General features: G+C 36.6%; 4 protein-coding genes across 4 annotated transcripts; 3 read left to right on the forward strand and 1 right to left on the reverse strand.

The window, feature by feature from the left end:
• Positions 1-3,872: 3,872 nt before the first annotated feature.
• On the forward strand, positions 3,873-6,123 carry LOC114749504 (uncharacterized). Its single transcript, XM_028937995.1, has 2 exons — positions 3,873-4,056; positions 4,899-6,123. Exon 2 carries the CDS (start codon positions 4,935-4,937, stop codon positions 5,685-5,687), a length of 753 nt encoding a protein of 250 aa, XP_028793828.1. The 5' UTR covers positions 3,873-4,056; positions 4,899-4,934; the 3' UTR covers positions 5,688-6,123.
• Positions 6,124-7,301: 1,178 nt separating this feature from the next.
• Positions 7,302-12,580, reverse strand: LOC114749505 (protein FLOWERING LOCUS D-like). Its single transcript, XM_028937996.1, is given in 8 exon segments — positions 7,302-8,033; positions 9,134-9,194; positions 9,551-9,675; positions 9,778-9,823; positions 9,932-10,177; positions 10,180-10,701; positions 10,776-11,081; positions 11,084-12,580. Coding segments are annotated over 7 exon segments (2,721 nt in total). The 5' UTR covers positions 12,528-12,580; the 3' UTR covers positions 7,302-8,033; positions 9,134-9,162.
• Positions 12,581-13,938: 1,358 nt separating this feature from the next.
• Positions 13,939-18,866, forward strand: LOC114749500 (glycerol-3-phosphate dehydrogenase SDP6, mitochondrial-like). The gene is given in 7 exon segments (XM_028937991.1): positions 13,939-14,311; positions 14,937-15,170; positions 15,173-15,409; positions 16,046-16,377; positions 16,712-16,872; positions 17,097-17,355; positions 18,386-18,866. Coding segments are annotated over 7 exon segments (1,896 nt in total). The 3' UTR covers positions 18,686-18,866.
• A 1,469-nt stretch (positions 18,867-20,335) lies between these two features.
• LOC114749501 (putative ribosomal large subunit pseudouridine synthase SVR1, chloroplastic) lies at positions 20,336-24,625 on the forward strand. Its single transcript, XM_028937992.1, has 10 exons — positions 20,336-20,853; positions 21,284-21,363; positions 21,550-21,650; positions 21,742-21,814; positions 21,982-22,075; positions 22,172-22,220; positions 22,339-22,489; positions 23,118-23,174; positions 23,885-23,940; positions 24,046-24,625. The coding sequence occupies exons 1-10, from the start codon at positions 20,349-20,351 to the stop codon at positions 24,095-24,097; spliced, it is 1,218 nt and encodes a 405-aa protein (XP_028793825.1). The 5' UTR covers positions 20,336-20,348; the 3' UTR covers positions 24,098-24,625.
• The last annotated feature ends 501 nt before the right edge of the window (positions 24,626-25,126 follow it).

Raw genomic sequence — 25,126 nt, forward strand, 5'->3', positions numbered from 1 at the left:
GAATCCGGACTAGTCGATCGCTCGGGTACAACTGACCCAAAGAGACTGGGGCCCAGAAAAGGCGCGGTTGGATACCGATGATTTATATAAAAAAAAAGGGTCTTTTTTTTTTTTTTTTTGATACAAAAAAGAAGAGAGTCTCGTCTCCCAAGTTCAGTCTGTTACTCTACTTTTTGTACCAAGAATCCGCTTAAGCATTTTCGCATTTGTTCCGAAAGGACTTGTTTGGCATGAGAAGAGCTAGCCAAAGAGGAGGAATTTTACTCTCCTCTTTTTTTGGGTTATTAATAAAATATTTAGGATGGGAGAGAAATTTTTTTAAAATTTCTCCTCCCCTATCCTTGTAACCCTCCCCTCCCACACTGAGGAGATTTGAAGAAATACATACTACTTTTTAAATATAAAATATCGTTTGATTTTTATTTTGATCATAAATACGAGATTCAATTCATTTTTTTATATTTATTTTTTTTTTTAAGATAGTTCTTTTAATGATAGTTTTTTTATCTAATAAATTTGATTAGTAAGGATATTTTAGAATAGACAACACTTATTTATTACAAATAACTAACTTAACTAATTTGTTTAATCTATTTAAATTACTCAATTAACTCTTATATTTAGAATTAGATGTAGTAATATTTTAGCCTTATCATACTACCCTTTTGATATTATATTACACAGGAAAAGAATAGTAACTGTTACATTCTTATTGGATCATGTATTAGATCATAGAAAATCTCTCCCCTCGTTCTTTTTCCCTTATTAATTCAAATAAAATAATATTAAAATCTCTTTTTTTTCCGTTCTTTCATTTTCCTTCCATTAAAATCCCTCAAATTTTCCCCTGTTTTGAACCAAACACACCAAAAAGACTCGGTGGCAAAGGATCTGCATTTTGTCTAAAGTGAATATTTAGATTTGGAAGTCATTAAACTGTCCAAGAGAGAATAACGACGTCACGTGTAAAAGGAAGTTTTTCCCAAATGCTATCATAAATACATTCATTAACTTTTATTAAATAGCGTCATTTTAACTCTTCATTGAAGACGCAGGAACTCGTGAAAATCTCACCAACTCGGGAACCCATACAAAATACAACCTCTTGTACTTTTTATAAAACCCAACTAACCAAATTACACATGGTTTAAGACATCCATCCATCCATTAGTATTAGTCAAAACTAATAGATAGATTTAAAAAAATAATTTCAATTTCAAACATGCTCTTATTTATTCAGGGGGGTTGTGAGAAAGAAATATTGAGAAAAAAAGATAAAAAGGAACATAATGTATATGAAAAGGACAATACAATTAATAATGAATAAAATTGATAAAAATACATTTAATATTTAGACAATTTCAAACTAAACCTTATAAAAAGGATTAGACCAATTTAATGAAATTAGATAGAGAATAAAAATAAAATAATTTAATTGGAAGTCCTTCCAAATAAAATTTTTCATCTATCCATTTCTACATATGCCATTTCAAAGTTGCATACTGCATAGAATGTCACCTACTCTTTCCAAGTCTTTTGTGCCACAGAACTCCTCCCACTTGTTTAATATTTACAAGCTTCAAATTGAAATAAGAGTGTGGTCCATTTTATAAATTTTAATTTAGTGTTTGTCTTAATATTTGATGCACCTTTTTTAATTTACCTTTAATTATTCATTCTCTTTTTTTTGTTGTAATTTCTCTCATCACATTTTCCCACACATTTTTTTCTTTTTCTTATTTATTACAAAGACATATTTAAAAATAAAAATATATTCTAACATAATTATTACTTTTAATTAATTTTAATTAATTATTTGTTACTCGTAAATTAATTATTTAAAGTTTATAATAAGAATCGGATTCAAAGTGACAGTATTCTATCACTTTTTTATAATATACAATGCAATTAAATGCACATGCATGTACAAATGAGTCAATATGACACTTGAGTTGGGAATCTTATCTGACTGATGTCACGACTGGACAATAGTGTTCCATCACTTGGTAACTCGGGTGACTGATAAATCTTCCCCTTCTTCTTGCCACCAGCTTGTATGATTTTTCGTTTCAACAATAACTTTATTTATTCCCAATGTAGGTTATATGTAAGTTATGCGGGTGCGAATAATATGATTAAATTTGACGAGCAAATTAATAGCCGTACATCCTAGCCTATTTCATCATATGCAGTGTCTTTGTACCAAATGCATGACTAAGGTTTTATTAATATGCAACAAAGGTTGGCCAAAAATGTACATGCAAGACAGAATACTCTTTCAACAACCATTTTTCTTTTCAAAAAAATAAAGGTTTCCTGACATAAATATATTTTAAACACAAGACGATAATATAGGGCTTGTTTGTTTTTGTTCTTTGTTTTCTTATTCTCAAAGCAATTTTATAAAATTGTTTTTAAGAACAAGTTTTGGAAACAAAAAACAAAACAAGTTGTTTGGAAAATAATTTTAAAAAAAATCACATTTAAAAAATATATAAAAAAATTACACTTTAACAACTAGTAGTTATTACTGGTATTGATAAGTAGTAGGTAGTAGAAGAGAACAGAAGAAGATTTTTCCAATTTTTCAAAACAAAAAATAAAAACACAAAAACAAGAAAACATATAAAAGTTGTTTTGGTTTTTTAGTTTTTAAAAACAGATTATTGTTTTTTTGTTTTTCAAAACAATCAAGTAAAAACAAATTGCCAAACAAGTTTTTTTGTTTTTCTATTTTTAAAAACAAAATTTTTTTTTTCAAAACAAGAAATCAAACAAACTCATAATTACCTAGAGAGTTTTTTTTGGGCTGGCAAAATTTGTTTTTTTGGAACCAACATGCACATACGACAAGGAGATCGCCCTTGCGCATGTGCTGACATGGGCAAATTTCAAAAGCTCCATGCATCTCAACAAAAAATAGTACTAGATGGAAGAAAGGTTGAAATACATGAACTTGTACACTCTACTCGTACCAGATAGAAGACTTTTCTGCCATTAGGCAATGTCACTCTATTTATTACTTCACACATTTACCCGTTTGTATGTGTTATTTAAATTTTAAAGTATCCTCTAAATGTAAGACCCTTATACTAGAGAGTATAAAGGTCTTACATTAGGACCGGAGGAGTATTTTATATTTAACCGGAATAAAGTTAGACCTTTTTAAATTTTCAAAAGAGTAAATGAGTTTTTCTTAATTTCAATTAAACATTTTGAAAGTGACTTATGTGAAATTAGAGTGGTACCGTGGTGTAAAATTAAAATAGAAATGTGGATTCTAAATTTTAAATAAATAAAGAACATAATAATAAAGTAATTTATCGAATAAATAATTAATGAATTTTTTTTACTATTACTACAATGGTAAAGAAATATCTTATTATATATGTATATCTTTTTTAGCTTACTGGCGTCACTAGCTCATAAAAAAAACGTTAGATATTATCAAAGTGTTATATAATATATAATGTGAATGATAAAAATATAAAGGATTAAGATCAAAACAAAGATAAATTTAAAAGGCCAAAGACTATATTAATATTTTTTGTTTAGGTACAGATATTCTCTTATTAAAAATATTGAAAATGATCTTGTTTAAGATACTATCAGATACTAAATATAGACACATCTCTTAATAAGAATTTGAACCTTGCACATTATGAAATACTAGCTGTTTCTACCAATTAATCTTTTCTCAACTAAAAAGGTGCTGGAATATCCCATAAATATTTTTAAAAATATATTTTCATACTATAGATATTTATTTTGTAGAAGGTAAATTACTTCTAAAAATTATAAAAATTATAGTTTGATTTCTTCTAACTACCCAGTAACAATACACCCGTGCGTAACAAAGCGAAGCCCGTGGTTCCCATCTTGCGACGACGGCCCACTTCAATAGGAGCCTCCTGCTGCCTGAAACCCTTTCACCGGCCGGTAACGAGAGGTCGGAGACGGAATACGCGTCTGTCTCTGGAGGTAGAGACAGAGGGGGAAGGAAAATCAAGGAAATCTCAGCTCTTGATGATGATCCGATCATGTATTGATTGCCGGGTTAGTTCTCCTCTTACTTCTTCTTCGGATTTGGTTGTTTCAATCTTAGACGATAAGGACGCTGATTTTCCAAGACCTAGTTTTTAGACTTTGGTTCATGTAATTGGCCATAATCTCAATTATGAAATTTATGAGATATTCATGTATGCAAATGTGAAAATCATGTATCTTTTGTTTAATATGGTGAAGCTCAAGTGTTTTACAAGTAAATTTTGGCCTGAAGGCAGACTATTCACTTCTAATGCCGATGGTGGCATTGACTGCGTTAGCGACCCTTGGGCTAGTGGATTGGGTATTGAAAATGAGTATGGAGTCGTAGTTCATCCCCTTCACAAAGGGGAGCTCAGCTCGGGCATAATTTTGATTTACCAGTCAATTAGAATGATGGGGTGCATGTAGATTAGTATATATAATGTAACAAGTTGTTCCTGAACTTATTTTTTGGGAGTATAATGTTCATAAGTTTATGGAGATTTTATTTAGGCTTTTCTGAATTAGCAAGACAACAATCTGTAAGTAAATTCAATTTTATTTGGTACTTCAAATTTTATACACGTTTTCAGGCACAATTAGATTGTTCAGATGTACCAAAGGCCACCTTAAGGCTAAAGCTTTCCCTCTACGGTAGGTGGTATGAATAAATTAAAATTTTTGCATTAATGATCTGATTCATGTTTCATCGCTGATCTTTTGGGTTTGTGTCAACACCCCCGTAGTTGTTGTGTAAATAGCCTACTGCATGTGGGACTTGCCCTTTACTATTTGTCATATGACCGTCTTAATTGATGCTCACTAGTATAAATAATTTAATGATTTTTTCTTTTTCATTTTTTTCCTTGCAGTTTTAGTAATGAGCAGCAGATTTTGCCTTTGGGAAGATGCTTGGATTCTCCGCCGTTGATGGTTTTATGGAGACAAGTGAATGCTTGGCTGAGATGATCAAATACTTGGCTAATGAACCCTCTGTTGGGCTATTCTTCATCCAACAGCATACTCAAAAAGCAGTGCCTAATGTGACAACACATAAGAAATCCGTTGTTGAGAAGGCTCGTGAAACAAGTTTGCATGCAGAAGATTTGGAGGACTCTATTACAATGATGAGATCAATGAAAGAGTGTGGATTTCCCATAGTTGAAGAGATGATCCGAGACGTTAAAAAATCTCTGGTAACTGTGACAACTAAAAAACCTAAAAGAGGTTTAATTAATCAGTTGAGCTCAACTAACCTTGGAGAAAGAATGGTATCTTGGGGTAGCCCTGCACTTGATTCCCAAGAAGCCCGTGAGAAAATTGGTTACAATTTTTCAAGTGTATTTACGACAGCAAAACAAAAGTCTAGAAATCTCTTGCGGCCACAACTTGATGATAGGAGATCAGTGAATTCAAAGCTATCAGACCCATCTACAAGCACAGCTTCGGCTCTGCAAAGTATGGAAACAGACGAGATTCCCTTGTCAACCAAGGGTGAAGATGAATCTCAACAACATGAACAGACTGACGATAAGCTACTCCAAGTATCTGAAAAGTACAATGACTTCAAAGCTATCAAAGAAGCTCAGCTACAGAAGTGGCTGGAAGGGACTGGCAACCATGATGATAATGGCCAAGCAGATGATGCAGAAAGGCTTTAGCTTGGATGCAGAACACTGGAATACAAAACTTCAACTTGTACATACAGTTCTTGAGATTATAAGGTTAATCACTCAAGATGCAGCAATCCTCCTGCGGAAACTTGAATGTTGATTTCTGATAAAGCCCAATGCGCCTACTCACCCACAGCAGGGGTAGAAAGAGGGCTAGGATTGAAGGCAACAGTGGGGAATTGGGAAACAATTTATGAGGAAGTTAGAGTATAGGGGTGGTTAGTGGTAGTTTGTGGCAGTTATTATGGTATTATGTGAGTAGTTACTATCCTGTAATGCACTTATTAGCATGGCAGTTGCATTGTATGTATCTTTTCTATATGGTACCAGTATGATGCATGTCGAATTCAGTCTTGTGATTTACCTTTGTATTTGGAGATTCTTCTTGGTTTATTGAAGCAATCAATGTTTTCAAATTTTGGCATTATTTTGTTTAACACTCTTTGTAAGATTTTTTTTTTTTTGGTAGTTTGCAAACAAGGTCTTATAGTTAGGACTAGAGATAATAAAACTTTAAATTTTGCCATCAGTATCATTGCCAGTGGTATTTGGTAGTTATTCTAGTACTTCAAAATATTACCTCCAGTTTTCATTATAAGAGCTAGTTAACTAATTTAAGGAGATTAAGAAAATAAGTTAAATTAGTTATTTGTAATAAATATGTACTGTCTTTCTTAAAACATCCTTACTAATAAAATGTATTGACTAGAATTACTATAATTAGAAGGATTATCTTGAGAAAAAATACATAAATATAAGAGATAAAGTAGATTAAGATCTTATAATTAAGATCAAAATGAAAGTTAAAAGAAGTCTTATATTAAGGACCGAAGGCAGTAGTTTTTAGGGAGTTACAAGGAGACCGTGGAGGGATCATATATAGGGGCAGCCAAAAAGGGCATCCGGGCGTGCTCAATGTGACATCGTTTTAATGTTATGTGCAAAAGATTCCTTCCTCTTCCTTAATGCAGCCTAGTCCAGCAACTCTTTTATATTGGTCTCCCACTTCAGCTATGAGAGAGGACGATATCAGATGCATTCCTGTTGTTGCAGTGGTTGTTGACAATGGGAGCTGCCTCCCTCGTGGGTTGAGTTTTTGCGCTCACCCTGTGATGAAATGTAAAGCGTCTAAATTGAATTTATAAATTCTTTTTTTTTACAAACTGTAAATTAAAAAATTATCTTAATTTATAAATTTACATCTTTTTTGCTTTGATTTTATATAATTAAATATATGCACGTTCACAAACTTTTCTTATGGCAGTTGCATTTCATAACTTCAATAGATAGGAACAATATGATATAACAGGCTTTAATTTTGGGATTTACCTTTGTATTTGGAGATCCTCCATGGTCTACTGGGGTAATTAGTTTTTTCAGATTTTAGCATTATTTTGGGAAATAGAATTTCTCTCTCTATCCCTTTTTAAACCCCACAATCTATCAATTTTCAGCCAATTAAATAATTATTTTTTATTATTAATAAAACACGAACCAAAATAAATTACTTAAACGCCAACATTCAACGAAAGAATTTTCGAAGATTGATGTGGGCATTAAAGAGGAAAAAAAGACAAGTGATTTAGCTGCTGAAGCAATGAACATGAAAAAGGATAAAGTAACTTGATCAATGACACGAAATATACATTCGACTTTCAAGAATTTCACTGGATACAATTACAAAGCTTGGTCACATCTCATACATTATGAAATTCTCGTTTGCGACTAAAGGCATCGAAATCACAATAACTCCAGTAGGCACATACTTAAGCTGCATCATTCAAGAACAGCGATGTCATAACTTGAGATTAATACCCTCCTCAATCATCCTCAACTTCAAAATAAATAATATTTCCTTGAGAATTCCAGAATATTTCCCCCTCTCTTCCGTCTTAAAGTTGCACTGTGCAAGCATCGACACGAGCTCTCTTGATTTGCAAGAGGAATAAGCACCAAGAAACCAATCACTGGTGCTTTATTCACAAGTTAAGCTCTTGGGTAGCCATCAAAACCCCACTACTGGCACCTCAGGATGGTGGTCGTGGAGAACAAGACAATGACAAAGTTTCTGTTCAGAGTTCATGATATGGCATCCATCACTGGGACAGCATCAAAGAATGGCACCAAAATATTAAACAAACAACGAATCCACCTATAATTTATCCATCGAAAACACCAAGAATATTTGAGCCAAAGATGTAAGCATGTTACAGAGTGACGGCTACATCAGGGATGAAATATGGACTACGGGCAACACCCACTGTCATTTTGACAAAAGATTGTGCCAACTGCCAACTACCAAGGTCCTGGAACATTGCCATCGATGTCTTGGTCCTAAATCCAGGATAATAATAACTTCATTTATACAACCCAAAGAAATTAAAACTCACTTGTAGCTCATATGACATCCCACAACCCCTTCAATGGAGCAGGTTGTGGGATCGAATCCCCCCAAGTGGTATGGGGGTAGGTGGGCGTGTGTGGAACAGGGGAGGGCTAGAACAGATTAAAAAAACTTACTATACAAAAATTAAATGTTAAAAACATTGAATATCTTACTAAGGACACAACGAAATAATGACATATAAGGGTACCTGAAAGACCTGAAAGAAGTGCAAATTAATAATTGAACTGTATGATCAAAATAGAAGACCGTTTTGATATAGCAGGAAGTTTAGGGGTTTCCTATTGCGTTATTTGGATTTGTGGTGAGACAGGATAGCTTATTGCAGGTTGATGTGTGGTTTTTCCTACTTCCTTCGCGAGGAGGAGGATATCTTATCCTCTTCCTTTCTCAGAAAATTCTCTTTCCTCAATAAAATTTCTTCTTGCATGAAAAAGAAATGCTATATAGCGATTCTATATATTGAGAGGCAAGTTCTCTCCCAAGCATCACACAATAGGCTACCTTCCTCCCACACAGATGGAACCGTACCATCATTCTCTAAACTTCCTTCTTTCTCTGCTAACAACCAAAATGTTTGCACCCTCAATTATCCTATCTTGCCTGAGCTGGATTAATTTCACCCATTCCCAAATCCTTTCTACCTATACAAATATGAGTCCTAATGGGCCCAGGCAGAAAGTAAATTAACATCCAGTTTCCAGCTAACCACAGCTTATACAGTTCACAGTCAAGAAAGGGTTGCATTCTTCAAACAAAATGAGGTTATATCTTAACTGAATACACTCCTCTCGCTGACTAAATGCTGCGGGCTCTGGTTAAAATGTTGAACCGCATCCAAGGACCAACTGACCTAGATTATTGTACGTGCTACTTGATACGAAGATTGTTTATGTAAAGGCAAAAGCTCAGTGCATATTTGCATTTCCTATTGAATGGCATAGTGATAGCTTCTTGTAAAATCTAAAATAAAATAAATATGTAAGGCACAAAATTCTCTCAAAATTCAGAGTTGTTGGCTAACTCTCACCTCTTAGCCATGGAAGAAAAGCCATTCATTCACTGCTTTGACGCTTCAGTAGGATTTTTCCCTAGAAAGAATTATATTATAAATTAGCACCATATTCCATCCTGGCAAACTGCATCATCGGAGGACAAATTTTAAATACAATAACAAATATAAATACATGCATAGTTAACTCGTACTAATTCCTGTTATTATTTATTTTTTCTTAACTCAACAAGCTGCTACTACTGGAAAATAGAAATACATGCATATGCCCAGATCTAAAAGTGAGAAGATCTAACTGCAACAAGTAGGAATAACAAGCTGAAAGAAAAATAATGGAAATAATCATACTGAAAAAGCATATTTGCTAAGGGTAACAAAGTTATAAAAGAAGACAGTATTTAGGAGAATGTTTCTTTTCCAGTAAAAAAACAATACCTGCACCAAGCACATCAGGGAGATTTTGATCCATTATGCTAACCTCTCTTGATACTTTGTCACCCCCCAAATTTGTGCTAGAAGGAGGTACAGACCCATGACTTTTGTGTACCACTTTTGCCTTTCTGTGTTGACAGAGATAATGGGATACAAAGTTAACATTTCATATCACTTAGAAGCACAATATTTTATATGCGCAGAAATATTGATCCCATTTCATCTCATACCTGATCATCTTTCGCTTCATAATACCAGCTTTCAGCTTAGACATCCCTGTTGCACATCATGAAAAATACTGATCAAGTCCTCTAACGGTTAGGCATTTCAGATGACAAAGTATAAAGAGAAAGTAAGAAAACAAGTAGTTATAGTATAGCTTACCTGGTTTAAGAGCTGCGGAGGTTGAAATAGACTTTGAAATAGGCTTGCGATTGCCCCTCTCAGCTTTAATTGAAGCAATGACAGAATCAGCAGTAGGTCCCACCCCTTTTCTCCCCACCAGCTTTACTCCCAGCTTTTCACAAAGGTAATTCATTCTCATCTCATCACCACCTCTTACCTCTCTTAGCTGAAGAACCTGTTGTCTTGATAGCATAGTGTAAACATGAAGCTGCTGCTGCTGATTAAATGAGACTGAAGCTGCTGGAAAAGTAACTTGTTCGAGTGTTGCTGATCTTGTTTTGAAAGGTCATGAGTCTTCTTCCTAGGCTCACCAAATGTCACCCTCAAAATTGCTGGAGCTTTGGGATCTGAATTTTTCTGGGAAAAAATGACTGAAAAGCTCCCAAATTCTATATCAGGTTCTCTAAATAAATCTGTAAGAAGGGAAGCACAAGAATGAGCATTTGAAGGAGTCCTATCAACCTTTATTCTAAGGGACCGAACATTAGCATAGTGGGCCATGTTTGCAGCTTCTCTTAGACCACTAAGAAAAGCCCCATGCATAGTAGCAGGATACCGTCTTGTGGTAGCCTCTCCAGCAAAGAATAGTCTTCCATCTCCCACGCTTTCTGCTAGAATATCATAGTCATCTCCTGAAGCTCCAACGGCAACATTCGAATAAGAACCAAAGCAGAATGGATCACTACCCCATCTGGTACAGACAGTCTGAATAGGTTCAGGGACATTGATTCCTTTTGGTTCATAGATACCTGAACACATCTAAAGCTGTTAGTTTCATGAAATATTTATTATACCATTTAGGCAGTGCACATATAGTAATTACCCTTGAGAATTTGAAGCACTCGGGTAACTGCATCTGTAGGAGGCATGCTCTCAAACTTATGGGCAGCTTCCCCTGCTACCAGTGCAATCAACAAGGGTCCACCAGCAACTGTTGCATAGCTGTAAAACAGAAAGAACTCTCCACGACGACTTGGGTCATCAAAAAGGCGGCCAAATGTATCCAGATCTGTCTCCCAAAACACATGAGGAAAGAGCATGGCGACTTTGTTAAGCAGACCAAAACCTAATCTTTTTATTCCATCAAGCTTTCTCTGAGGCAACTCAGGAATAAATTTGATAGAACCTTTCTTAATACACCTAAAGGGACTGTGCACAATGCCATATCACCCTCAAAGACCTGATTTCCTGTAATAACTTGCACTCCATCACTACCGTATCTAACAGTCTGTACAGTTTTCTCATATAAAATAGGCACATTCTCAGCTAGAACTTGAACCAGCCTCACATTTCCTCCAGGCAAGAAGCAGTGGTCCCCACCCATATCATATGGATCGTCTTGGTCCCAAAATGCTAGTGACAGATTTGATAGCAGACCAGCATTAGCATATTCCAAATTTGCAAGATGCCAATTGAACAAGTTCATCTCCTCATCATTCACTGCATCCCCATAAACCTGTCTGAATGTTTCCAGTGCAGCACCAAGGGACACATCAACAGAGACATCACCCATCAACTCTCTAAGCCTGCTTGCCTTATCTAGTAATCGATTAAAAGCAGTTTCTACCTTCATATCCATGTCCGGGTCAACTGGCTTTCCATCCACGCTATAAAGAGGACACTTATCTCTAACCTTGTGAAGCGTATAACCTAATTGCCTAGCCACAATTCCAAGAGGATTCCCATGAGTACCCGTTAAAACACTACCACCTAATTCTGCAGCCGCGGACACCCTATTCCCTCCCTCCATTTTCTTTGTATAAACCCGCCCACCTGCACGCTTCCTACCTTCCAAAACTGTCACTTTGAACCCAAAGCGCATTAGTTGCCGTGCAGCAGCCAACCCTGCAAGGCCAGCACCAATAATAATAACGCTAGGTTTACTGGGTTCAGCTGGAATTTTCTCTTTTATGGCGGGAGCAACTCCAAAGTTGATATATCCACGGGAGACCAAATAATTATACGCCGAGTCCAAAAGGGTGTGATAGTGTTGAGGTATATAATCAACAAACATTTCCTTAGTGACCCAATTCGTCACGTTTTCACGCCATTTAGCAATAATGTGGTTTCTAATGAGAGTGTAATTAACTTGTTCGATTCCTCCGATGACGGGGAGAACACCAGCTTCAATTTCCTCCTCAGTAAGTGAATCGGCAGGAAAACCAGCACTGAGAGCAATCAAGGCCTCAGCTTTGGGTTCTTTGTTTATCACAATAATCTCATCAGATACATCGGGGACAGGTCTTGTACCCGACGGATTACTGACTGAAACTGAGGTGGCAGAAGAAGAACCGTATGGGGAGAGATCATTGTTATTACCGTTCATAGCTCCATTGAAAACTACAGGAACACGAAAGGACGCGGGACTCCGTTGGGGCCTGCCACGCCTTCTCTTCTTGGGGACCGAGAAAGAAAGATAGTGATTGGAGCTAGGGTTAGGGTTTTCAACCAAATTTGTGACCGATTTAGCGTTAGGGTCGGGGAATACATTATGGTCTTGCTGGGGAGGGCAGGGAACAAAATGCGGAGGAGGAAATGAAGAGAGTTGTTCTGGAAATTGGATCTGGGGATCCATGTGGGTGCAGGTTTCACTGTGATTTCGGCGAAGATAGGACGTAGAATAGAATTTAAACGAACATGGTTATATAGCTTGCGAAACTCGGCCGAAAACGCACGCCCGCCAGCCTCCTTCGCCGTGCCACCATCGTCGTTTGCTCTGGAGTCTCAAGGCTTCGTCGGATGACACGGAGGGGAGAGATTCTTTGTGAGCAAAATTTTCAATTTTTTTTTTCGTCACGTAATTTCTAAGGAAGATTTAAGTTATTATCTTACCAATTTAGGGGGTGTTTAGCAAAATCAAAACCTAGGTTTCAGAATCACTTTTCCATAAAACGAGATAACCTCCTCCACATATTTACTTCGTAATCCGTAAAAACACTTCTGAAACCATGGTTTGGTTTCTATCCAAACACCCCCTTAGACCATATTCACGTGGTTAGATAACGAGGGCATAACAAAATAAGGAAGCAGCTGGTCAAAAAGAAAAAAAAGGGAAGAAAGAACAAAGTTTTACTAATTTAACAAATTAACAAATTTAAAATCAAACAAATTTTGATACGGCAAAAAAAAAAAAGATCAAATTTTTAGAACATTCTCTTTTTTGTTTTCAGTTAACTTAATTAACAGAACAAAATCACCTACAATTAACCCAGAATTTATGCCCTTTTGACTTTTGGCCTAAAATGGTTCGTCATATGTTCATTACTTTTTTGGAGGGAAAAAAAAATCTTTTGTCATTATATATTTTTTAATTTATTGGCTCACTGTTGGGGAGAACAATTCAATCTTTTTCTTCCGATGTACAAAGAAAAAAAAAAGAACAATTCAATCTTTAGTTATTATGCTAATAACTTTTTTGGGCTCATTATCACTTAATTCCTATTCTTCTTTAAGGGTGTTTAAATGTTCTTAAAATCACTTTTCAGAAGTATTTTTTTATAAATCGAGACAATCTCCTCCACATATTTGCTTCGTATACCATAAAGACACTTCTGAAATCATGGTTTTGATCTTATCCAAACACCCTTTTTAACTCAATAAACACTGGTTATGCCAAATTGTAAAGTCTTACCATTTTTTTAAATGATAAACGGTACAATGAATCTAGTTCTGCAGATTCAAGTGGTCAAACACATGGAAAAAAGTTCCCAGTTTCAAATTCAAATACGTAATGTTTTTGTCATGACTTGATTTCGATCCAAACCGTTCTGTAACTTATTAGTACTATCAATGTCGCACCGCAAAAACAGTTTATATAGCAGCGGATGCTCCATTGGGTAGCGTCGTCGCAACGTTTGATTTTGGTAAATATTCCATTCCACCACTCGTGATTCGGGACCGCTTCCCGAGGGAACGAACGTCTTGTTCACAGTAATTCCATCCCAAAAAGTACACAAGAAGGCCCACTTCTCCTCCCTATCTTTCCCATGACCTCCTCTGCGCGCCTCAGGCGACTCGGCTCGGCCGTCGGAGCCGCCGTTGCTACCGCCTACGGTGGCTCGATTCTCCTTCATCCTCCGATCTCTGCCAGTGATCATGGAGGTGGCCCTGCTCAGCTTGCCGCCATTCGGCAGAAGATCTATGACCCCTACGCCGTTGTTCCCTCCAGAGACGTCCAGCAATCGGCCTTGATCGGTGCCAGCTCGGCCAATCCTCTGGACATACTTGTTATTGGTGGTGGCGCCACCGGTAGTGGTGTGGCACTCGACGCTGTGACCCGAGGACTCCGGGTTGGTCTCGTTGAAAGAGAGGATTTTTCGTCTGGAACTTCTTCCCGCTCCACGAAGCTCATTCATGGAGGTACAGATGTTCGGACGTGTTTTTGTGTATATTGCAGAATCGTAGGCGATAAAACTTTGGTCAACACTTTGTGGTAATGGATGCTTAATTAAAGGAGTAAATTCAACGCTTGCATTTTTTTTTTTTTAAGCATTGGTTCTTTGAAAGTCTAACGAAATTTAAGCACCTATTTTATTCTGAATCAAGTTGCCTGCGAATTTTCTTTTGCATGAATGCTCATTCCAGTAAGTCGATTTAGTCATGCATTCTGGATGTCCTTTTTTGAGCATTTTGTTTGCACGACCTACACTGATCTCACTTTCTAGAAGAAAGTTGTGGTAGAACTACAATCATGGATAAATTATAACTTGTGACATGTGGTTAATAAAATTAATATCTATAAAAGGAGAAGTCAGAGAAGGTCAGTGGTTCTTGTGATTTTGAAGCTTGAGGAATTGATTTAAAAATCAAGTTAAACCCATGATAATCAGCACAACTATTATATAGGCTTGTTTGCATCTTCACGATTTAGATACCAATTGCCTGAGAATTTCCTTTATGCATGGGCTTTTTCTTCATGTTATTTCCCCCGTCTCATTCCAAATAGTTGTTGTTCTAATCTTTCATTGTTTCTGAAAACTATCAGGTGTCCGTTACTTGGAGAAAGCTGTCTTTAACCTTGACTATGGGCAACTGAAGTTAGTATTCCATGCACTTGAGGAGCGTAAACAGGTTATTGACAATGCACCACACCTATGCAATGCTTTGCCTTGCATGACACCATGTTTTGACTGGTTTGAGGTAGTGTACTACTGGATAGGATTGAAAATGTACGATTTGGTCGCAGGAGCACGACTCTTGCATTTATCAAGATATTATTCCGCAAAGAGTCTGCTGAACTCTTCCCTACTCTAGCAAGGGAGGGGAAAGGTAGAAGCTTGAGGGGCACAGTAGTTTATTATGATGGGCAGATGAATGATTCAAGACTTAATGTTGGATTGGCTTGTACTGCTGCGTTAGCTGGTGCAGCAGTACTGAATCATGCAGAAGTTATCTCCTTTCTGAAGGATGATGTTGGTGAGCGAATAATTGGGGCACGAATCCGAGACAATCTATCTGGTAACTAACATCCCTTTACTTCAAATAGTTACTAGGGATTTGGGACATCTCTTATTTATATTATTGACAATTTGTCTATCCCAAATTCATTAAGATGACATGAATGTGTTTGAGGGGAATATCGCTTATTTTAAAGGATGATCACTATGTGACATAAGCTCATGGCTATTCTATTGCACATTCACTTCTAACCTCCCTCCACATGCACATCCTCACTCCAGAAGCAATGAATTATATCAGTTGGCGAGACATAACAATTAGCTTTATTTTATTATTGAATATAGAATTGTAGAACTTTGCATCTCAGTTATTAAAAGCATTAATTCTTACTTGAATGTTGTTTTTATTTTATTTTATTTTATATTTGCTTAAGGTTCACTTGCTAAGAAATTATGCACTGTTGTCAGAGCAATTAATGTACTATATCTTGCAAATGGAAAGAGATATGTCTGTGTTGGGGGGGGGGTTGCGGCCCGGGGAGGGTTATTGGGCAAAATGAACGGGTTTTTTTTTTTTTTTTAAGTGGGTTTGTTAGACTGAGCACTCTGGACTTTGCGAGTGTTAATCTCAGAACTAGAATGTTTTATTGAAGCTTGGTTACTTTTGTTTATTGAAGATGTATTTCAAATTGTGTAGGCAAAGAGTTTGATACGTATGCAAAAGTAATTGTGAATGCGGCTGGGCCATTTTGTGACTCTGTAAGAAAATTAGCTGACAAGGATGCCAGAGCTATCATCTGTCCCAGCAGCGGTGTACATATTGTACTTCCTGATTATTATTCTCCTGAAGGAATGGGCTTAATTGTTCCTAAAACTAAGGATGGCCGTGTTGTTTTCATGCTACCATGGCTGGGAAGAACTGTGGCTGGAACCACAGATTCCAACACCCCCATTACATTACTTCCAGAACCACATGAAGATGAAATACAATTCATTTTGGATGCCATCTCTGATTACCTTAACGTTAAAGTATGGTATCCCTGTAACACAAAGTTTTTAAATTTTTTTTTGTTCCTTTTTTTGTGTGCCTAATGTTAGATTTGGACTCATTGTCTAACATACATTTTTGGTTAACTATTTTTCATCATCATTGGTGGGAAAATGAAAATGTGTGTCTGATATTCATTGGCTCCATTCGTATAACAGAAGCACCCCCCCTTTCTGGGTCATGAATCTTAAATTTTGATCACATTCAAGGAAGAAAATTTTAGCGAGGAACCATTCAATCTATGAGTCATTCCTTTTATAAACTTTTTTACGCAGCCTGCTTGTGTTTAGACTAAAAAATGGTGGGAAAATTTAGGTAAGACGCACAGATGTTCTTTCTGCTTGGAGTGGAATTCGCCCATTAGCAACGGATCCATCAGCAAAAAATACCGAGAGTATCTCCAGGGATCATGTTGTTTGTGAGGATTATCCTGGTTTGGTCACTATAACTGGTGGAAAGTGGACCACCTATCGCAGGTAAATATTGAATGGGCTGAGCTGACATATCTTTGTTGAAGATTTGTTTTGATGCGTCTACTTCCTAGGTTTTCATTTTCTTAGTTGCATTGTTCGCTTAGTGACTCCATTTTGCAAGTATTGTTCCTGCTTCCCTTGTTATTTTCTTCCCTTCTCATCCTTATTTTCTTGCATCTAACATTTTTGTTACACCCAAATAGTATGCTTACTTCCATATGTTTCAGCATGGCAGAAGACGCAGTTGATGCAGCTATTAAGGCTGGAAAGTTGAATGCTGCTAGTGGATGTGTGACCGGCAACCTGCGTCTTGTTGGTGGTGAAGGGTGGGATCCCGCACATTTTACTGTTATTGCGCAACAATATATGCGCATGAAAAGATCACATAATGGTAAAATTGTTCCTGGAGTAATGGACACTGCTTCTGCAAAGCACTTGTCTCGTGCATATGGAATATTGGCTGAACGTGTGGCTGCCATAGCTCAGGTTGGTTTGTGTTACTGTATATTTGTCTTTAGTTGTATTTGGAAAAGAAATTTTGGTATTTTTTGTTGCTTATGTTATGTCAGTTATATTATGTAGATTTGTAAGATCGTGAGCACCAAGCATAACCAATTTGTTGTCAGCATCATTGATTTTTTGGTGTCACCACCAGTTTTATTTAGAAATTGCAGCTATCACTATTGAAACGCTCTCATTCTGATAAAAACACATTGCTTTCTGCTTTTTTTTTTTTTTTTTTACCTATTGTCATATTATAACCTTGGCCAGCCAAGGTTTAGTTTGAAATTCGTCTGATGATTTTTCCAACGTCGATTGAGTTCATATGTCTCTATTTAGAACTTTATAAATTGGGCGACTGATTTTGCCTGAATGGCACCACCTGTTCCTTATAGGGATGGGGTCATGGTTTAAATTAATAAATTCCAATGTGGAACTGATCTGCTTATCATGTACAACAATATATCCGTTCATTGTTCTATATTTCTGAACTAAGCATGTTTTGAATGTATGATGTTGTCAGAAACTCATGCCATTTCGATTCAATAATTATTTTTGTTGCAATTGTACTTTAGAATTCTATCTTAGTTTGTTGCACTTGTACCGTATATTGAGAGAATTACCACTGTTTCTTATTCAGGGTTGAGCTTCGAGGTCTTATATTGATAGAGAACTCTTTTGGAGTTATACTTAATTCACTGTTGTTGTGCTGGCTTGGATCCTTGCTACATTTTATGATAACCTGAAGCCCTTGTGACTAAAATCTGAATCAACATTATATAAATTATAAACCTATTGTGATATAAACTGATTTGTATACCGAGATGTTGTGAGATCATTGATCTAGTTTAGTTGAGCTGAAGTTCAGAAGCCATGGGGTTTTAATTATGTCATCTTACATGACAAGAATATCTCCTTTATTACAGTGCATCATGCCTTTTTTTTGATGAGTTTCCTTAGTTTTATGGCTTTATATTGTGTCTGATTTTCTCTCTCTCTTTTCTTTTAATGGCAGAATGAAAATCTTGGTAAGCGACTCGCCCATGGCTACCCGTTTCTGGAGGCAGAAGTGGCCTACTGTGCACGTCATGAATATTGCGAATCTGCTGTTGACTTCATTGCAAGAAGGTCTCGTCTCGCTTTCCTTGACACTGATGCTGCAGGACGGGCACTACCTCGCGTTATTGAAATATTGGCTGCTGAGCACAAATGGGACAGGTCAAGGCAGAAGCAAGAGCTGAAAAAGGCTAAAGAATTCCTAGAGACTTTCAAATCCTCAAAGAATGCTCAGTTCCATGATGGAAAACACAATTAATTAGTGAGCGTTTTCGTTATCTATCCCTTAACCATATACAGAAATTTTCGTGCCCCTTAATCACATACAGAAATTTCTCTGTTCATCATCACCGAGTCTATCTCTTCTTGGGTCCATGAGGGACAAACAAGAACAATTGTAATGATCTATCATTTAATAAAATTTCTCGGGTTCTTGAACTTCTTGGGAGTTTTTGTCTGTGTGTGTGTGTGTGAGAGAGAGGATATTATGCTCTTAGTTGTTGCAAGAATTGTTTCGTGCAATCATGTAGCCTTATCCATCTAATAAGGTAAGGCTTATTGTTGTCAGAATTCACCAACTATACCTGTCAGTCACAGAGATTCAACAAAGTTTTAAATTCTCACTCTGATTATTGAGGGCCTAGTATAGCTATTTTTTTTTTTTTAATCGAGACTTGAAACAGATTATGAAGCAAGGTCGGTGGTATGTGTTAATCATTTTTCAAAAAATTGCTAATGCAATAAGTGGTATTGATTATTGAATTGAAGCCATGATTTTTATTACTCCTCCGATTCTAAATATAAAACTCTTATATAAGGGTCTTATATTTAGGAGTGGAGGAGTATTTAGTAAACAGCATGGGACGACAAATTGATTTCGTAGTTGATAAGCAATTCGTCATCCTGTTACCTGCGAAATTAAAGATTCTCTCGCAGTTGTCCATCAACGCATGCATCATTGGTAGCCTCTCTTTGGTGCTTTATTATATTTTGATTTCAATTTCCAGCCTACTATGTAATCATTTTCACGTTGCTTCTTTGGTTCTGTGTCTATGTGTTTCCGCCCTTTTGAGCTGTTGAAGGAGAAAGGAGATAAAAGATAACTCATATTTCAAAACGAAACTAGAAACATTTTTTTATTTTTTATTTTTTTGATACGTAATACCACCTCTATTTCTAAATATAAAAGTTAGACAATATGTTTATTTTGATCTTAAATATAATATCTCAGCTCATTTTAACTCCCAAATTTATAATGTTTTGCCCAAAGTATTCTTATGAATTGTATATATTAAGGGCTCCCATTCAAGAGGTAGTTAGTTTAGAAAAATTAAGAAATATTCATTACAAATAATTAATTTAACTAACTTTTTTTAATAACCATAAATTAGTTATGTAGTTCTTGTATTAAAGATTAGAGGGACTAGTTTGATAAGAGTTATTAAAATATGGATGTGTTCAAAATAAAATCCAACATGAATGAGAGAGTCACTGGAAAGAATGTGATTATGTGTCAAACTACATTTTTCTTATTGATAAAAGAATATCTCCTTTTAAGGCTTACATTGTAAATGATTTTTGCTTCTCCTAACAAATACGATTCCAGGATTTAAACGTGTATTCTCTTTCTTATTGGGATAAGACTACTTACCACTTCAACTAACAATCTGTTAGTTGTCAAACTACATTTTATATTTCAAATCGCTTTCCGATTAACAGACACATTTGCTCAGTAGATCCGAATGCGTAAACTGTTTTGTGAAAATAAATCACATTTTTATTGTTTCTTTTCGGCTTCGTTTTGGGTTCATTTGCTCAGTAGTTCCCGCTTGTGATCAAGAGGCCCATAATCACACCAAAGCCCAGCCCATTTGGTTCATATCTGCGTTAGCTTCGCGCTGCATCATCATCCTCAACTGAGAATGGCTTCTTCGACAGTGGCAACATCAATGGCTGCACTGTCGTCCCTCTCTTTTCGCTACCTCGCCAAACCATTCCTCACGAACACTTCATCTTCTCGCACGCTTCATCGTCTCACTTGCTCCTTATCTACTACCTCTTCTTCTTCTGCGTCTTCCTTAGAATTCAACATCTCATTTGCGCCCCCTAAACCCAAGCCCAAGCTTGAACCCAAGCCCGCTGAGGCAGAACCAATTCCTGACGACGATGATGCTCCCGGAGGCGCCGGGCAGCTCTTTATTCCCTGGATTGTTCGTGGCGAGGATGGAAACCTCAAGCTCCAAGCCCATCCTCCGGCGAGTCTTCTTCAGGCTGTGGCCAATTCCGAAACTGGTACTAAGAAGAAGAAGCTAAAAGCTGAAAAGAGTACTGCGGAGCCGAAGCATTCCAAAGCAGCCCGAAGGTTCTACAATGAGAATTTCAGAGACTCGGGAATGCGGCTAAGTAAGGTTCTTGCCGCTGCCGGAGGTAATTTCGTTGTCATTATTTGTTTCAGATGGACTCATGAAGATCAATACAACTTTGATAATTCGACCGTTTCCCTTGTTAGTGCTATCTCTGATCACGTGTGTATTTATCCCTACTGAGTTCTTTTCCGAATTCTGGCAAGGCATTCCAAACTAAAGCCTTCAAGTGGCGGAAAAAAACCCTCTGCTTTAAAACATCATCGTTCTGTTTTGACCAGGACACTTCTTTCCATACTCGGGCCATTTATTAATGCTGGAGTCTGGTTTTATCCCAGGCCCAATTATGTTGGAGCATTTTAGGCCGAACATATACATTTAGTTTCTAAACTCTATTTATAATTGGCATATCATACGGTGGTCCTTAGCTCTTGACTTCATGCAGTTATATGCGTCTGTGTCTTACACTTGTCAGGTTATATTTTTGTTTTCAGTTGCATCCCGAAGGAATAGTGAGGAGCTTATATTTGAAGGCAAGGTTACTGTTAATGGCTCTGTGTGTAATACTCCTCAGGTTTGTTTCCTCTACGTCAACTACGGTGTCCTCAAAATTTGAGCAGGAGAGAAGAAATGATTCATCAATATATTTTATTTGTTGTTTTCTTAATGGCGTTGTGGCAACAGCTATTCTTAGTATTTGTCTTATGTTTCACGTCATACTCAATTTTAGTGGTTTTATAGCATTTCTTTTGAAACGCAGACTAGAGTTGATCCTGCAAAGGATGTTATCTATGTAAATGGGAACCGTCTCCCTAAAAAGCAGCCCCCAAAGGTGTATTTTGCCTTGAACAAGCCAAAAGGGTATGTTGCATGAAGATTGTTGTTTGGCCGAATTTATGATTCTGGTCCATGTTATGCCCTCCTACAATTTGACAGAATTGTGCCTTGATAGGTACATATGCTCATCTGGGGAGAAGGAGTCTAAATCTGTAATAGGTCTATTTGATGATTATTTGAAGAATTGGGTATGTGCAAATTTTGACCTTATTTGTAGTTGTAGCGCCTGTTTCGTGCATTATGATTAGAGTCTTATTTATGAATTCTAATTTACCATCAAATATGGGAGGCTGCGGTTTCTCCTTTTGTTGTTCTAAGCATCTCTGATATTTAAAATAAAATAAATTATTTCCAGAGTAAAAGAAGTCCGGGAGTACCTAAACCTCGGCTCTTCACTGTAGGGCGCCTTGATGTTGCTACTACTGGATTAATTATTGTGACTAATGATGGTATGTAAAGCAAGTTCATTTTAGTTCTGGTCATAAATCAAATCCAAACTTCAACAGTTTCCATCTAAGTGCATATACATTGCCTCTTATTTACAGGTGATTTTGCTCAGAGACTGTCACACCCATCATCTAATCTATCAAAGGAGTGAGTGTCTGCCCATGGGTTTTGCTTCTTGTATCATTTTTTCTCTATATTATAATTCCATGAATGAAGAAGCTCTCCCTTCCTTTGTCTCTAATATTGTCACATTTTGTCATGCTAGATACATTGCCACAATTGATGGTGCAGTACGTAAGCGGCATCTAATAGCCATAAGCGAGGGAACAACCATTGAGGGCCTTCATTGTGTACCTGATTTTGTGGAGTTGCTTCCACACCAGCCAGATGCACCTAGAGCTCGTCTTCGCATTGTGGTATGTTTATTCTTCCTCTTGTTTTGGTTTTGTTCCTGATCACTAGATCATTTTTAAAACTGACATATTTAACATATAATTTGCTAACTGTATTTGAAACTTCAATATTTAGTCCTTAACTATTCTTTAGCTGACACAGTGACCCATGATTTACTCTCTATCATATGCATCATTCCGACTTCTCTTGGACTAGGGTCTTCAGTTGAAAACTCTTTATAATTAGTCAATATTGAATAATTTCAGCCTCTCTTCTTGAAACAATTGTACGAAGGAACTCCAAAATGAATGACCTGAATTGATTATTAGCAAATCCTTTTTTCGTCTTGTTCTTATATTGCTTGCTCATTTTTATGCCAAACACTCAATACGAGGCCTCTTAAGCCATACCCATGGTTTCGTTTTGGGCTTTTGGCCCTCAATGGCAAGCTGTATATATCTGTATGTGACATGGGGTTTCTGGTTGGACTTTACTGATAAAACGGGAGACAGAGATCGTCATTATTCAAGATGGCCTCACTGGCAACCGTTGGTTTATTTTGCTCTGTTTCCTTGCTGAAGCATGTTACTTTTATGAAGATGAAGAAACCTGAACCTAATTCTTCTGCTTCCTTGTTTGGAATTTTTGTAGGTTCATGACGGGAGGAAACATGAAGTTCGTGAACTTGTGAAGAGTGCTGGGCTTGAGGTTAGCTTTAAATAATAATATGAGATTCATCAAACACACGGGTTATATGTACCATGGCGAGTGGCAAATATATGACTGAATTGTTTATCTGCAGTTTTAAGTTCTACTTAGCTATAGATGAAGCAGAGTTATAAACAGGAGGCTAAAAAAAAGAGAGAGAGAGAAAAAAGGTGGATAACATATCGTTATCAGGTGAAAAAAATTAAAAAGACCGAAATAGGGAAGCCTTGCAAACCTCAAATGCTAGTCTAATGGACTTATATGATTAGTTGCAGTAAGATCATCTGTTCATCCAAAGTTACCAAGAAAGACATCATATGTGACATGTCTAATCTATTTATTTTAAAGTAAATTACACATACTTTTCATGACTTTCGTTGAATGCACAAATTTTCCTTGAAACTAAATGGATCCAACGTTTAAGTCCAATTTTTTCAGAAGATAAAAATACCCTTCATTTAATTTTAGTTTAAAAATGTATTTAGGTTTATAGAGAATCTTTAGAGGAAAAATTTTAATCAGATTTAACCCATTTAAGTTCGAATAATTTCTGATTTTTGAGGATGATTTGGTATACTTCGAAAAGAAAGAAGAGGCATCTGTAATCTGAATAAAATTCATTAGTTTATGTGTATGAACTCTTGCCCCAATTCTTGGGAGCTACGACCAATTTTCCCTACTTATTTTCCAACTTCTGTTTCCTGTTCCAGATTCATTCATTAAAGCGAGTACGCATTGGTGGTTTTAAACTACCATCAGATCTCGGGTAATAACCACGTTTTAAATTTTAGCTCTTAACCAAACCATTCTTTAGCATGCATAGCGGCATGCAACTGCCATTTGAATTATTTTTCATTGCCTGTGTTTTCAGGATAGGGAAGCACATCGAACTAAAACCCACAGATCTGAAGGCATTGGGGTGAAGGAGTTAAAACGGCTGCTCCTTAATTGTTATAGCTTAAAACATTGCTTCAACAGGTCAATTCAGGCAAAGGCAGCTCCGAAGCTAATATTTCAAGAGTTTGCTGATTATTTAAGTTGTTGAGGTATGAATCCTGGTGGCTTTCTGGAAGCTGTTTTGGGAATGGGACTGAGCAAACTGCTTCTCTGAAGTGTTTGATATCTCATACCGTGATGCTGATGAGACGTTCTTAGCCTCTCGAAACAGGGATATACCAAGAGGATTTTGGAGAGGATTTTAGACCAAGTGATATGGCCTGTTTGTAAATTTGTATTCATGGTGTTGATGTTAATTTATTGAAGATACCACAAATGATGAGCCTAGTGGTTGTATACATAATGTTGAACCTAGAACTATAATGTTTAATGTTGGGAACTGTAGTGATACAGTGCAATTCAAGAGGGACACGAAATCATCATCCATGTATTCCAAATTATTCTTGTACATGTTGGCCCTTGAATAAATAAAAAAACAATTTGATCCTATGCAATGGTCTGCTGTGAGTTTAAGATTAATAGTTGTTGAGCATGCATTTGGCCCATATATCTTTCTTCTCCCTGTAACATTCTTTTTGCCTTTTCTGGGTTGAATTCTGTAACATACATTTACGCCACTATACCAGTCATCCTCAGTCAATATATCTTGGAAAACAAAACCTCCAAGCCACGACCCTGTAATCCTAATATGGCTTCTCTCATAAAGTTACTATTCATAGAGCCATTTAAAACGTTGGGCTTGGTGGCATATTAGGATATTAGGATATTCAACTCATTATTCATTAAGTTAATCAACAACTACGAGGGAAAAGAAAAAGTTAATCAATATCTCTGTTTTTTTTTTTTTGGGAGAAATCATCAATGTATATCTGACAACAAAACCCAGCGACATACCAGCATGGAGCTCCAGTGGTCGCTGTTGGAGGGATCACTGGTGCCGAAGAGGGGTGTTTAAATGACATTCTAAAGAATGGAAAAAAGGTGAGGGACGTGAC

Source organism: Neltuma alba, unplaced genomic scaffold, assembly GCF_004799145.2.
Source record: "Neltuma alba isolate B1F8T4 unplaced genomic scaffold, ASM479914v2 tig00006069_pilon, whole genome shotgun sequence".
NCBI lineage: Eukaryota > Viridiplantae > Streptophyta > Magnoliopsida > Fabales > Fabaceae > Neltuma > Neltuma alba.